The sequence below is a fragment of the Candida pseudojiufengensis genome, assembly GCF_024610245.1.
Source record: "Candida pseudojiufengensis strain CBS 10847 chromosome Unknown scaffold1, whole genome shotgun sequence".
Classification (NCBI taxonomy): domain Eukaryota; kingdom Fungi; phylum Ascomycota; class Pichiomycetes; order Serinales; family Debaryomycetaceae; genus Lodderomyces; species Lodderomyces pseudojiufengensis.
This window is the reverse complement of record NW_026261530.1, coordinates 437,253-453,576: the sequence shown is the minus strand read 5'-3', so window position 1 is coordinate 453,576 and position 16,324 is coordinate 437,253. Positions and strand designations below refer to the sequence as shown.

Here is a 16,324-nt window from a genome sequence, read left to right as displayed (position 1 = left end):
ATAAAAATTCAAAATAGAATGAAAATATATTTTAACAAACTTATGATCTGTATTGAGATTTAGCAGCTTCATAACCTTTTTGGAATTCATTGTGAGCTTCTTTTTGTAAATGTTCAGGTAATTTTGAAATTTTAGCATCTAATGAATCATTACCAGTTTTGAAGTGGTGACCTGATGATGAACCTGATCCTGAACCATAACCGGTACCAGTTGATCCTGATCCGTAACCAGCACCAGTTGAACCTGAACCATAACCAGAACCGGTTTGACCAGATGAGTGGGTGTAACCTGAATCATGAGCATTTGATGATCCTCTGTTATCGTAAGCACCAGTAGCACCACCAGCAGTAGTTGATGGAGCATGTTTTGAAGCATCTTGGTGACCTGATGAGTAACCAGATTGGTTTCCGTAACCGGTGTTTGTACCAGAACCTGAACCATAGTTTGAAGATTCATTACCGTAACCAGTTGAACCAGAATGTCCTGATTGATTACCATAAGCAGCAGCACCTGCAGCACCAGTGGCAGCTGTTCCAGCAGTGTGATGTCCTGATGAATGGTGTCCTGAGGAGTGATGACCAGTTGTAGAATCACCATAACCTGATGATGAAGTTCCAGATTGGTTACCATATCCAGTTGATGAAGTACCAGATTGATTACCGTAAGCACCTCCGGTAGTTGAGTCATTACCATATCCTGATGAAGTAGTACCTGATTGATTTCCATAACCTGATGAAGTAGTACCTGTTTGGTTTCCGTAACCTGATGAAGTGTTACCGGAAGTTGATGAACCAGCACCATATCCTCCAGCAGCTCCAGCAGCAGCACCACCTGTACCAGCGGCACCGGCAGTACCAGCACCAGCACCAGCACCGGTACCTGAAGCGCCTTTACCACTGTATTGGTTGTATTTTTCTTGAGCTACATCAGTACCTTTTTGGCCATCTTTACCAGTGTATTTACCAGCTTGTTCATTGGCAGTGTCAACGTCATCTTTTTTAATTCCTTTTAATTTGTCAGTTAAACCCATTTTATATATTTGTTGTGTTTTGTATAATAAATATAATTATATTTGATTGTTAAAAGGTAAGAAGAAATCATGATGTTCGAGGATATTTCATGGTTTATTTATAACAATTTTTGAAAACTTCTGATTTATGCAATTGATGTTGAATGATGTAAATGAATAAAGTTTAACCACGTTTAAAATTATTTTTAACAATACAACCCCTAAAGTTTTAAGTATGGGTTTTCCATATTCGTTGTTTGCTTTTCATATATTACTCCTTTAAATTTATTTTTATTTTTCAAAATTGTTGCTATTTGAAACGGGTGCGAAATTTTATTAAGGTACATCCATTTTATTTTTCTAAATCATTACGAAGAATTTCATTTCAGTTGAATTGTTTATTTTGAATCTTATTATTTGTATTTGAGATATTGTAAGTAATCAATTGGTTTTTTGCTGACCAAAACCTGAGTGTGCCACATAAATTTAGTCGTTTTTTTTGCACACCTTGTTTCAAATTTTATTCGATTCTAAATTTGATATTTGTGATTAAATATTTAACACAAGATACGGAGCAATTGTGAAATAACTAGTATTCGGACATGTTTGTTTGTTGCAGAATTTGGAGAGATTCCCGATTAAAATTCTTAACTGTTTTACCGTTTCAACGATTCAACTTTTCATGAGCTTTCTAGTCAAGATGATGAACAAGAGAATTGGCAAGGAGCTGACTCAATGGAAAACCAAAAGTCAATTGAACTCGATTTTAACCATTAAAATTACTTTGGTACTATACTTACTGTGTGAAATGTGGAGTATGTCAAAAATAGCAAACTAGTACACTTAAATTCTGATATTTTTCACGTATTAAAATCCTCCACAACCACACCCTTTTTTCTATGCTTTGTATAAACTTTGAAAATTTGGAATGCATTAGTCTCCACAAAAGTCATCGACTCTTTTTGGATTAACGTTGGTTATTTTTCAAAACAGAGACAAATTTATACGTAAAAATTACAATTTACATTACGTCACACAAACTCGATTTGCTAATACCACTAAATATTTCATTAAAACAGATATTTTTCATCGTTGAATAACTAGTTTGCTATGAAATTCGATCAAAAAAATCAAAGCCTTTACTATTCTATATCTCAATTTTGATGGGAATTTTAATTTCAAAAATTTTTCGGCTGCTAAAAATAAGGTCATTTTCAATTCATACATTATTTTCGAATATTGAAACTAAAGCAGACATACCTCTTACTGATGATAATTTGAAAATATTAATGACGTAGTCGATTAATTTACTTAGTTGAGTTGAGTTTGACTTTGTTAACAATTATTTTCACTAATATTGAATTACCGTCACTTTCTGACGCGATGAATAAATCTTCTTGTCGTCTGAACACACTGAATTGAGATCATCGACAACTTCCTTTTCCAGTTCAAGTTATTCAGATCCTACAAAGTTTACTAATTGCTTAATTGGGCGGGTTTTTTTATGAAATGGCTAAATTATTCGTTGAAAAGTATTGACGTCTTAAGTCCTCTGTACTTTATAATTCGAGTCATAAATTCAATTGAGATTGGTTTTTTTGACATATAACGGAATAGATTATATATAATCTTTGGATGGTTGTTCTTCGCAAATAACATTCTTCATTAGCTTTGTCCGACGGTTGTTCAATCACTTAATTTGACCCAGTATTTAATGCAAGCACTGAATTCGACCGGGTATTTAATAACTCTGGCAAATATTCTTTGCTCTTATACTTAAGTTGAATTTATTAGAGCAGGACTATTATTGTATCATGCTGTTGGGAGTTACTTAATTATAGTTCAATTATTCGTTTCTGGATTGTAAATTCATAAAATTCATGTTGAAAAAACACCTTAATTCGGTACACAATCTCAAATTCGGAATTACACAAAATTGTAAATCTTTTTTTTTTTTGCGATCTAAAATTTACGAAGGAACAATTTTAATTTGCGCTTTTGTTTAGGCTAATCAATTAATTATAATTGTTTTTTTTTACTCCGTATTCAACATGAATTTATCACAAATCACTAATATTTTATGATTTTCTTCGCTAGATCTAATCAATGATCATGCACTATATTCTCACCTTGACTAGAGCCCTAATCCTTTACAATTTGTTGCTTTCAACCTCATCTTATAGTAAGTTTTGAAACTTTGTTATTACTAATCTAATAAGTTATTGATTTTGAAAAAAAAAGCACAATCGAAGTGAACCACTTATCTTCCAAAGCTTAGTAAGGTTTTAGATTTTATTTTACTCAATGCAAAGTGAAAATATTTCATTCAGTAAATTCGTTACAACGGACCCTAAATTGTGTACGTTTTGGACTGTTAATCTTACGATATATTCAGTCCCTTTCCAGGTTGAGAAATTTTAAAATCTATAATCATAGTCTATTAGTATCTATAAAATAATTTAAGTTGCCCTGATTTTGAGTTTCCTCACTATCTTTTGAAATGTTTTAATTCTAAATATCTCAAGAAAGGATAACTTATCCCACTAAATCCCATACATAACCACATAGCAATATCTCCACCATATTCACCACCTATTCTTCTAGCTACAGGTCCAATCCAATAAGTTTGTGACATCCCCACAGCAGCACCAGTTGCACCTATACAAAATGAACAAGTTGCTGCTAAACCTTTTGTCAATTTATTATAATCATTCCATATTCTAAAATTATAATGTTGATTTGATCGTATTGGAATATGTAATCTTTGTTTAAGATCAATTGAATTTGAAACATCTTCTGAAAATTCTAATTCATATAAATACTTAAATTTATCAGTTCTAAAAATAACATTTTCTTCTAATAACATAATAAAATACATTGATATCCAATAACCAACCATTGGTAAAAAATTACCTAAAATTGTAGCAAATTTATTTCTACCAACTAATGCACAAATTAAATATATAGCAGTTAAAACAAATGCCCATAACCATCTTGGAATTTTAGCAAAACCAGTACCAGCTAATTGAACACCAAAAGCAGCTGAATAAGTATTTATAATATTATTTGATATCAAGGAAAGGAAAATTAATATTAAAAGAAATTTTCCTCCTCCACCCCAGGGTTTAAAAGCTTCATTTAATAAACCACCCATACCAAAAGTTTCATATGCTTCTCCCCATGGTTTATATGTTAACGCAACATTACCAATTAATAATCCAGCAACACCAACAAAAGTAGTTGGAATAAATATACCTAATAAAGTTATTGAAAAAATTTGAATATCTGGCGTAGTTTCTGGGAATAAAATATAATAATCAGATGCAATTGAACCCCAAGTTGATGTAATTGAATAACATAATGAAAAAAAACTTAACCAATTACCCTTTATTGTAGCTGGATCAGTTATAGCATCTCCCAAAGTTAAATATTCAAATTTTTGTGAAGCAACAACATAAAGCATCAAAAATGCAAAATTTACAGGTAAACTTAATAACGCTTCAATTCTAATTAAATGTTTTATACCTCCAATTGCAACAATTAATGAAATCCCAGCAATTAAAACTATACCACCCCATAATGGTATTTTATTATTACTTAAACTTGCTAATATTTGACCTCCAACTAAACAATTAACAACTGACCAACCCATAACTCCAATAATACTAACTAATGCAACTAATTTAACAAACCACCAACCAAATAAAAATCTTGCACTAACCATTTGTCTACAACCAGATCTTGGACCCATTAATGAACAATATGCAGCTATAAAACATCCTAAAGTATGACCAATTAATCCTGCTATCAATGTATTTTTTAAACCTAATCCAAATAATAAAGGACCTAAATAAAATGTTGACATTGATGATAATCCACCACAAGCAGATAACCATAATCCAATAACACTAATAAGCTGTTTTGTTTTATTTGTTGATCTTTCATATGGTTCTATTCTTTCTATACCTCTAGTTTCTACTCCTAAAGAATCTAATTTTTTTGATGCCACATTAAAAAATTGTAATATAGGGTTCTTATTTTCTTTCTTTTTGTCCAAAGTAGATTCTGATGTTTCTATTTCTATTGATGCTGATGATTCGGGTATGTCATAGTTATTTGCTGATGAGCCTATATTGGTTGTTCGTTCACGTATTTGTGAGTTTATAGTCTTCTTTGACATGTTTGGTTGTCGTTATTAGTTGAAGATGATTCATTATTAATATTTCTTTTTGTGAAAAAAAAAAATTAAATTTGACTCAGAGTTTCAAAATCATAAATTAATTTGCAACCAAATATTAGAAATTATTTTTATTATGCATTTTTGGTCCAGCTGAGACGATGACAACAAAGTATGGACAGAAGAGACTAAAACGAGTATTTGAACCACCTTAAGCGGGATGATGGAAATTCGATTTAAGTTCGAAATTTTTTAAGTTTATGTACTCAAGTTGAAGTCATAATATTCGAAGTTGGATTTACCTTCACAAATCTTATTTAAAATTTAGAGTTCAGCAAGATTTTATTACGTAGATGAAGTATCTAATCTCATTAGATAACAAGTAAAAAATTTTAAACTAATCCTTCTTTCAAATCAAACTATCTTTTTGAATTTAATAATGTCGTCGCATCTTGAACAATAACCTTTAAAGTTTTCCTTAATAGTTATCTAGGTGGATCATCTAGATAACTATTATGTTGACAGTAGTGACATCATTTGATGCAAACATTGGAATTAGTCAGCAACAAAGTATGCTGGAACACTCTGAAATTAAGACCCCGATGTGAGATTTCAAGCTGAAAAATTACAAAGTATCAAATTTAAGGTACTAAATCTCACCATATCGTATCTGTATAACATAAAAAAGGAAAAGATTCATCTAAATTAGGGGGTGTGTTAATATATTTCAAGATGCAAAATTGAATAATTAAGGTGTTTGAAAATTTCTGAGACAAAATTTCAATTGAATTAATGCAATTTTCTTTCAAAATTTTAATTATATAGGGACTTGAAACGTTTGATGAAAAATTTTTTTACAATTAATTAACATTACTTGAATGAGCTCAATCACGGATAAATTAGGTTATGATTGGAATATTATTTCCTCGGAAAGAGTATACACGTTAGAAGGTTTATGGATTGTAAGACTCTGTATCGGTGATATTTTTCTAACACTCTCGAAGCATGTTGAACTGCTTGAAATAATAATATAGATGAAAATCATTATCAAATTTTTCATTATCAAAATGTTAATTCAGAGAATCAAAATTTTATCAAATTCTGCAAATAATTACAAGGATATTTTGAGTACTTTCAACTGTATTAGATTGAGACATATTATAAGCTTTTTAATTAGGTTAAGATCTATCTAATTTGAAAAATGTCTCCCTTGTCAAAAGAGGAAGGTAAATTTTAATAACAATTTTCTTTTAAACTATCAAACGTTTGAATTCAAAAGATCTACTTACTTTACCCCTAAAGTTGATTAAAAAATAATCTAATAGGGATATTCTAGATTTATCAGAAAAGGTGGGAGGTTTCACTCCTTGATGAATCTGAGCCTATCTTCGTCTAAATTTTCATAGATGTGGATATAATTTTTGTAAATTCTCGCAATGTATTATGGAATTGAAGAATATGTCATAACCAAATATACACCTCAAATTTCAAGGTTTCCGATATCTATTTCATCAGTTTTGGGTGTGAAATACTCTCCGATTCCACGATGAGTTACTAGAATTTAAAAAAACCAACAAACAAGAACTTCCAACACTTCAAATTGTTAGTAAACTATTGATCAATTTATATATATCATTGGATAAAAATCAACATCATTAGTTAATAAATAGCATCAGGAGAAAAGAATTTCTTTACATTGGTTAAATTCAAATAATGTAGATAAGTATATGTTTTTGTTATTTCATCATCTTATTAAATAATAATGCAATTCACATCCACAATTGATATAGTTGTAACATACCTTAGATTCCGAATATTACGATGATAAATGTTTCTTTTGTTAATGGTTTATAGTCTTGAGCTAAGTTGTGTAGATTTTCAAATATTTTTTTCATTCGAAAGGATTTCATGTCTCAAAATTTTATTTGTTTTGACAAATACTCAAAAATGACACTCTGCTTTCAATTTTTGTACTTACATCCATACAACAATACTTAAACCAGAAAATCTAACTAACACCCCCAAAGCTTATCCACAAAAGATGAAATATTTAATCATTCATACATTAAATAGATTTAAAAATATATAAATGAAAAACAATAGATTTTATATTTATTATAAGATTAACAAGGCATTGCTGGTTCAAAGGATGGGACAATTTTGAATCAGCCTTGATGCTCATCACCATATGAGTGACAAGTCATACCATACATACTTGACTAATAAAAGGGAGTTTTGAAGATGAAATAATATCAAATTGCGGTATTAAAATAATACATTATTATTATAAAACTTCCTCAAATGATTAATTATAATCTTATTTCATTAAGGTTAAACACCTAAAACAAATATAATAAAGCACATTTTATGTAGACCCAAGTCAAAATAAAATATTAACTTTTCAAAGTGAGACATTATTATTTTATCACTTTATACTTAATAACTGGAACTTTTCAAGAACTTAAAAGGTGAATGAGAGACATTTTTTATGTTTTAAGTTTTTCTTACTCTGTTTGTGTTTATGGTTTAAATCGGGAGATTTAAAAATTAAAAAAATAAAAAATAAAAAAGCCTTTGTTTTATTAATGATATATAAATATTAATACACATCTTATTTCTTATCAATTTTACAAAATAAAATTATTCATCACATCTTTTTCATATCATTCATCAATTTTTATTCATTGGTATCATTTGCATCTTTCAATTACTTAGCTACTCATCACAATAATAGCTAATTGCTAATCGTTCAATCCATTGATACACGTAATTTTATCTTGCTGTTTTTAATTCCCAGCTACACCCGGAACCCACGATTATCAATAACAAACAAATAAAAATTATCATTACTTCCTACAACTTAAACACAACTCAATAACATATCTAATAATCAATTTACACACACATCTACCAAAATGTATTTATCATTAACAAATTTAATAACTGATTCATCTTTTTTTTCATCCTCACATCCATTATTTTATATATTAAAATTTGAACAAATAACAACAACATTTTCATTAATCTTGGTATCAATGATTATTTCATCAGGTATAATTTTATTTTTAATTGATTTAGGATTATTTTTAAGTTTACAATATAAATTAAAAGAAACGAAACACAAAAAATATTTTATAAGTAATGAACATGAAATTGTTATTTCAAGTAATAAAATTGAAACTCAATCTTCTTCAACAAGATTTACTAAATTATTAATTAAAGAAAAAATTCATTGAATAATTCATTGAATAAAAGAATAATCAAAGAGATTGTAACAGGTTTATGGTCTAACTTAATTTTGCATATTTTTTTAATTACATATATACATACTTTCTTTTGTTTGTTTTGTTTTGTTTGTTTGTTTGATATTTAAATCCATTTCATTTCATTAATTATCAATTTTCATATATATCTTATTTAGAATCTTAATACATACAATTAACTAGTTATTCTTAAAATTATTCACATTTTGAAACTCTGTAATGATTTAACCATAGAGAATTGTGGTTTAGTAAGAGCTAGCGGTTCGTTATTTGTCCCTAATGAGAAAACTTTTTGCAAATATTGAAATCTGTAATAAATGAGTTTAGCAAGATTGTATACAATGAATAATTTATAATCTTATCCAATTTGCCATGCTCAAAGCGTAAATTAAAAACAAGGATATCAAATTTTAAATTATAAAGACACATCTTTAAATGCTAAAGTTTATAAGTTTATATTTTCATTACTTTGCGACATGATCGTTTTTGTTATTTTATTGACTATTTTTGGAACAAACTAAACTAAAATGAAAATTAAGAAAAAACTTTAAATCGCTTACAAGATCCTTCTTAACGACTAGATCTAGATTCCATTAAATTTCATTTTAACAAAGAGTTGGAGTAATGTGATTTATGTTTATGCCGATGAAGTTGTAAAAGGATTAAGACTATATATATTGAAATATCATCATTAAAACCTCTAAATTTTTATTTCAAAATTCGCACAAAATTTCACAATTTTTTGCATCAAAGTGTAGACTAAACCAATTAATCAAAAATGTAAAGCACCTCAAGAATCTTAAGGCCGATAATACAAACGCAAAATGTAAAAAACTCATTCGATTAATCAACACCCACTTCAAATTAGTTACAGTTAAATCTACGAAAATATACGACCAATACGATTGGATCTTGAAATTTTTACTTGTAGATCTTTTGAGGAAGAAAGAAAAAAAAAAAACAACAGCTAATAATTGCAAATCTAAAATAGTAAAATTCGCTACCACTGGATCTCGTAAAACTTAACTTACACAAAAAAGCTTAGATCTCCATAAAAATGATATATGACACAAATACAAGATGCTCTAACTTACACACAAATACTTTCAGAACTTCATCGTACTAAGTAAATGTAGAGCAATGACAAAACGATATGTTGCAATATTTTGAACCTACGGGGGTGTAGGCACTATTGATTGTACCCATATTTTCCCTCAAATAACTTCTCTATTGATAATAAATTATGATTCTCAAAACATCTTTTTTATTACCATTAAATACTTTGAAATACACGAATACTCGTCTACTTACTCATAAGTCATTATTACCTTAGGTTATCTGAGTACTAAATGTAATGGTAACTTTATACGGAACAAAAAAACATTTTGAATCTCCATAATTGGTTTCAAAAATCAATCCGGTAGTTTTATTGTACTATATTAAATTGTCCTTTTCTATAAGCACATTACTTAACATGTTTATTTTTTGCAAACACTTGAAAATGTCGAAAACTTTGAGGAAAGACACCTGAAAGAATTTCCTGGACTTTGCAGACTTCAGAAAGACGGTTCTGAAGGTAGTTTTTGACGATAGATTTGATGCAGGTAGATTTGTCAAATTCTAGCTGTTTTGACTTATTGCCTAGGTAGTGTATTTTAGTCAAAAGGACAATTTAATATTTTACAATCCAGTTATAACACCAGTTATCTCTACAAAATTTTTTAAATTAGTTTAAAGTTATCATTGAAATCAATATCCAAGTCGAAGTTATTGATTCTATTGTATTTTGTTAGGATGAGCAGCTAAATAATTGTACATTTGAAGCTGTATTTGAGTATATGTTAAAGCTGTTTCATCTTAATACTATCTACAGTTTTTGTGTACCAAATCAAAAATAACCTTCAGTAGTAATAACTGGATCCTTGGCAAAAACCAGTTATTATTGTTCAAAAATTTTTTGTTAGAAGTCAAAGTTACAATTAAATCTATGTTTCAAGTTGAGCTACTCATTACCATTGTAATTTGTGAGAGGAAATAGATGTTTATTCGTGTATTTAACCGTGTTTGCAATCATTGGTAACGACGTTATAGGCGTAGTAATAATAACTGGTAGATTTAATAAAACCAATTTTGATAAATAAGGTATAATTTTTAATTGTAGAGAGATCTCTACTGGAATTAAATTACGAGATCCAACTTTAATCAACAGGACTTCTTATAATTATCAATCTGCATTTCTTTTTTGTCAATGATCGATCGATCTATCCAAATATAACTACGAAGACGCGTCTTCATACGAAGTTGTTCATTTAATTCGTTTCTTTTGTGAATTAATAGTAAATTTCTATTCCATTTTTAGTTTTATATTTCCTAATATGATTTAATTGAGTTTAGGCTAAATAAAACAAAAGAAACGAAAGATCAAATATTTAACCCCCTGAAAGAAGATTGCTGAGACTCGTAAGGCATTTGAATTGTTTTATAATCTATTCATTAAAGGATATTTAATTTTAGTATACTATAAAAGTTTAATTTTTATTCTTAGAGATTAACATACACAAGTAGATTAATACTTACCAGAAATTAACATAACGTCAATCTTAATGATATTACATGTATCATCGTTTAAGCTTAAAAAAAAACACTAATCATTGTCACTTGTTTCTGCTGATGCTCATCTTTAATCTTGTATTGAATGATGACTTTTATGATAAAGTCCGTACACACATGGGTTCAATTGATAAGCAATAATATATAGACTATGGATTAATATTCTATTGTCTTGTATTTTTGTGATTTTTGCTGTAATATTGCAAAAGAATTTTTTAATTTCGTAAATCATTCCATTAATTAAAATAAAAGTTTATTTAATCTCCCCTCTGTTATCTAATACTAGTTTAATGAGGCTATCAGTCAATTAGCTAAGAGATGTTAACTATTCTAAAGCATAATATATAAGGTTCTTGATCAGAAGATCATCCGCTCTCCATTATACATTTTGTAGATTAACAATTTGGTCAAATCCATTTCGTTAATGTATTTATTGTAATCTTTGTCTCTAACTCCCCCAGAATAATTTATTGGATTTAGCCGTAGAAGTTTATGAAATACTTAGTAAATCCTACATTATCATAATATCAGAAATATATAATAATAAGAAGTAGCTGAATATGACATAAAATTATCATGAAAATACCAAACATGTGTTCAAGTGCTTTCAAATTTTCCAGAAAAAATCTCTTGAAACATCATGACCAATTTGAGATTCAATAATAAAGTAAAAATTTAAAGTTAATTTAATCTCATTATTTAGAGCAGGACTTAATTTTCCACGATTTAACCCTCAATCACTCCATTGAAATAAGGATGCTGAAACGCGTCTAAATCGAAGCGATGTTCGTTGTTGAAAATTTATGCTGTTGTATTGTTTTGGTGAAAATTTTATCCACTTCAAAATAGCTCAGATGTCACTTTATGATTTTAATTAGTTGAATAATTCTATAATGAAGAAGAATAACATTTACATCTATGTTGATTGAAGATCCTATCTCAATGAATACATCTGTTCAAAGTCTTCGTCAATCAGCAACAACTTTAAACTTTTCTAATTGTTCAATGCTAGTTGTCCAATTAAATTTTCAATCGTGGTAAATGTGTGGTTTGTATAAGTGGTTAGCCTAAGAAGAAGAAAAACAATTGAATTCAATTTTACACAAAATTGTAAAAAAGTATACTAACCAATTTCACTTACACTTAGTATGGCTTTGTTTTGTTTTGTGTGAATAAAAACAGTTGAAATTGAAATTATGTATTAATTTTTAATGATATTGTGATATCTCATCATATTTTCAAGAAAACGTTAATTTTTTTCATGAAAACGTTGATAAAATTATTCCTTATTTCGTTTTCAATCGAGATCTACCAAAATGTAACATTCATTTTTAGATATTTGAGTTGTAACTATATCTCTATCTAAATTATCCGATCTGATACAAAACGCGTCTTAATATTCCTCGAATAATTATTATTAGTGTTTTTGAATGAAAAAATATTTATAGACTAAAACTATATAGAATTAAGTGCTGTACAACTCTTTTATATAGTTAAAAGTATCACTGATATCATTCTTGAAAAAGATAGCATCATTAATGATAACTCATATTACATATTACACATACTGTTTAGTATATTTTTGTACTACTTCTTTACTTTTTAACACTATCTATTACTATTACATTCTTTAATGAATTATACATTGTAAATCATTCTTCACTTAACATATTATTTAAATGAAGATCATAAAATTTGTGTAATTATGAATGAATGGATTTAATATTTAGTAAGGTAGTTGCAATTAACTTCTCATTAAAAAAATAAAAGCCATCTTTAACTCTTTTCATATTCGGATTATTTATATTATCAAAACTATTTACAAAGATAAAGCCATTTTAAATTAAGTTTACGAATATTAACACTTAGTTCTGTTCTGAATTTAATAAATAAATGAATGGGTGAATGAGTGAATAGACAAAAAATTGTTATAAGTCTCTACTGCTAGTTGTTACTTGGTGCACCCACTTGGTTTAATTCCTCTTTTCATGAATACATGTATGTATGTGATTATCTATTTACTTTATTTTATTTTTGGTTTGTTTACTTCTTTCCTTTATATAAAAATTTTGGCAACCAAAAAAATAGAAAGTTTAAATTTTTCCAATTTTTGTACTTTAAGATAATCATCATTTTTTTACAACACTTTTTCTTTAATATCATATCAGTCAGCAACCAGATTATCAATCCAAGATTCACTATAACCTTATCCAAATCAACTAATACCATCACCCTCGTTTCATTTCCCCATCAGTTATCAATATAGTGTTTAAGGATCCATACAACTGTTTAAGAAAAAACGGATTTTTTTTTTTTTTTGTAACTGAAGAATCAACTTAACAGATAGATAATATATAATATATCATATCAAAGATCTATTTCATTCATTCGCTTAATCTTACATAATATTACATATTTAGGATCTAATCTTGATTGATTCATAGAATATATTTACAATAGAGGGTTCAATCAACAAATCAATCCGTATCAATCACATCAATCACATTAATCATCATCAAACCTTTTTTCTCCCCAATATCACAATTTGCATTTCCAAGGACGATCGAACTAATCATTATTTATTTATCATTCACACATTATAATACCTTTAATTTTATAGACCACACTTAATTTTCATTTAATTCCATATACCACTTTATAAATTCAAATAATAACCAAAAATAACAAAATATGATGGAAAAATTTACTGGTACTAGATCAAAACAAAGATTCTTCATATATTCAATAATAATAATATGGTTATTACTAATAAATATTTGGTTATTTCATACATATCATTCAAGAACTCATCCAAATAATAATAAATCAATAGATCAATCATCAATATATCATGAATATGATGAATCAAATATTTTAAGTGATTCAAAAATTCCAAAACTAGGGCATAATAATATAGAAGATTTACATACTGGAGAAGAAGAAGAAGAAGAAGGTAAACCAAAAAAATCATTCAAAGATGATTTAACAATAAAATTATTACAAAAACAACAACTGAAATTAAAAGATGTTAGAGGTATTGATGCTCATGCAACAGTATATAATGAAATTTTCAAAAATCATATGATTGATTCAATATTTGGAAATTTAAATTTTCAAGAACGTTGTGATTTATTTTTTCAAAATTTATTTATAAATGATAAAAATTGGATATTTAAAATTAATGAAAAATTAAAATTAGAAAATAAAGGAGAATTTAAATTTGAAGATTTTAGAAGACATAATTTAGATCAATATAAAAAAGATTGGGCAGAAGTAAATAATTTAAATAAAGATGAAGTTGAAAATGAACCACATTTTGAAGATTGGGTTAAAACAAAATATAAAGAATTTTGGGATAAAACAATGAATTATGAACAAAAAATAGTTGATCATTTATCTATATTAAGAGTTTTTAATAAATGTTATTTAACAAGTGATAATATAAATCAAATTAAAAAAACAAATGAATTTATAAAACGTCAACAAAGATTTATGAATGGAATATATTTAGCAAGTAGAAAAGGTGAAGGTTTACCACCTTTTCAATATACAAAATCTGAAAATTTAATACATTTTAAATCAATAAAACATTCAGCATTTGAACATAGAGTTTATCCTTGGTTATCATTTGAAAATCCAATATTTGAAAGATTTACAGGAGATGTATTATATAATCCTCCAAAAATGTCAAAATATATAAAAGATGGTTCACAAAATACTCACAAGGATTTAAAAGAAAATAATCAATTAGATTTTTTTTTAAATAAATTTAAAAATCAATGTAATGGTAAAGGTATTGTTTTATCAATAGGTGATAATCATGTTGATGATACTGTTAGATTAATTCATTTATTAAGAGCTTTAAATAATAAATTACCTATACAAATTGTTTATTATGAAGATTTATCAATTGAAACTAAAAAAAAAATTGTAACAGCAGCAAGAGAAGAATTTAAAGTATTACCACGTTCATTTAATAAAATTAAAAATCATTTCCCACTGGATTATTTAAATGGTAATAAAGGTTTACCAGAACAAGAAATTTGGTTTGTTAATACTTATAATGTTATTCATAATGATTTTAAAGATAAATTTAAAGGTTATGCAAATAAATTTTTAGCTACATTTTTTAATTCATTTGAAGAATTTATGTTAATTGATGCTGATACTGTTATGATGCAAACTCCAGAATATTTTTTTAATTTAGAAGGTTATCTAAAAACTGGTACATTTTTTTATAAAGATAGAACAGCAAGTGAAAAAAGACCAAAATCAGATTCTGTTTTTTTTAAAAAATTAGGTCCCTCCATAATAGATTCAGTTATGTTTGATATTCCAATAATGACTAATTATACTTGTGGTAGAGAATTTTTTAATGGAATGTATCATTATCAAGAAAGTGGATTAGTTATGTTAAATAGAAATATTCATTTTAATTCCCTTTTAATGATGTTACAATTAAATTTTTATGAACCAATAAATGGTAGAATTCATGGAGATAAAGAAATTTTTTGGTTAGCTTTTGCAATAAATGGTGATGAAAATTATATTTTTAATAAAAATTTTGCAGCTGCTATTGGTAAAAAAACAACAACTGATGAAAGATCAAAACCTGATGGTTCATCACATAAATCAATTGAATTATGTTCTCCTCACCCGGGGCATATATCAGATCAAGATAATGCATTAGTTTGGATTAATTCTGGTTTTTTTTATTGTTCAAAAAATCAAGATGTTGAATTTGAAAAAGAAATAAATCATAAATCTCATTTAAAATATTTAAAAACAATTGAACAATTTAAATCTTTTTATTTTTCTCCATTAAGAATAAGTTCTGCAATTATACCACCAATAGATCATGAAGAATCAGCAATAAATAAAGATGATGAACCAAGTAGAGGTTGGTTTCTTGATAATAGATATTGTAAAGGTTATATGTGGTGTGCTTATTCTTCAATTGGTGGAAAAATTAATGATAATGAAAAAGATAAAGATAAAAAAAATTCAAATTTTAAACAAGGTCAATTATTTGATTTTTCTGAAAATGAACAAAATTTATTTAATTTTTATGGTGATGTTTGGGTTGGATTAGAATAAATATTGATGTTTAAAAAGTGTTAAATAATGTTTATATTAGATATAGTTTAATATAATTAATAATTTATTAATGTAAAATTTGAATAATTTGTAAGTACACAGTATTAATATTCCCCTTAAGATTTCTCAATTTTTAATTTACGTATTATTTTTTTTGGTTGTAAATAT

General features: G+C 27.2%; 3 protein-coding genes across 3 annotated transcripts; 1 reads left to right on the top strand and 2 right to left on the bottom strand. All coding sequences in view use genetic code 12, as the record gives it.

The window, feature by feature from the left end:
- Nucleotides 1–40: 40 nt before the first annotated feature.
- ASR1 (Asr1p) lies at nt 41–1,030 on the bottom strand (the record flags this gene model as incomplete). The annotated part of the gene is made up of 1 exon (XM_051758092.1): nt 41–1,030. The coding sequence occupies one exon, from the start codon at nt 1,028–1,030 to the stop codon at nt 41–43; it is 990 nt and encodes a 329-aa protein (XP_051613684.1).
- A 2,467-nt stretch (nt 1,031–3,497) lies between these two features.
- Nucleotides 3,498–5,189, bottom strand: FCY23 (Fcy23p; the record flags this gene model as incomplete). Its single annotated transcript, XM_051758091.1, has 1 exon — nt 3,498–5,189. The coding sequence occupies one exon, from the start codon at nt 5,187–5,189 to the stop codon at nt 3,498–3,500; it is 1,692 nt and encodes a 563-aa protein (XP_051613683.1).
- Nucleotides 5,190–13,750: 8,561 nt separating this feature from the next.
- On the top strand, nt 13,751–16,156 carry MNN12 (alpha-1,3-mannosyltransferase; the record flags this gene model as incomplete). The annotated part of the gene is made up of 1 exon (XM_051758090.1): nt 13,751–16,156. The coding sequence occupies one exon, from the start codon at nt 13,751–13,753 to the stop codon at nt 16,154–16,156; it is 2,406 nt and encodes an 801-aa protein (XP_051613682.1).
- Between the last annotated feature and the right edge of the window lie 168 nt (nt 16,157–16,324).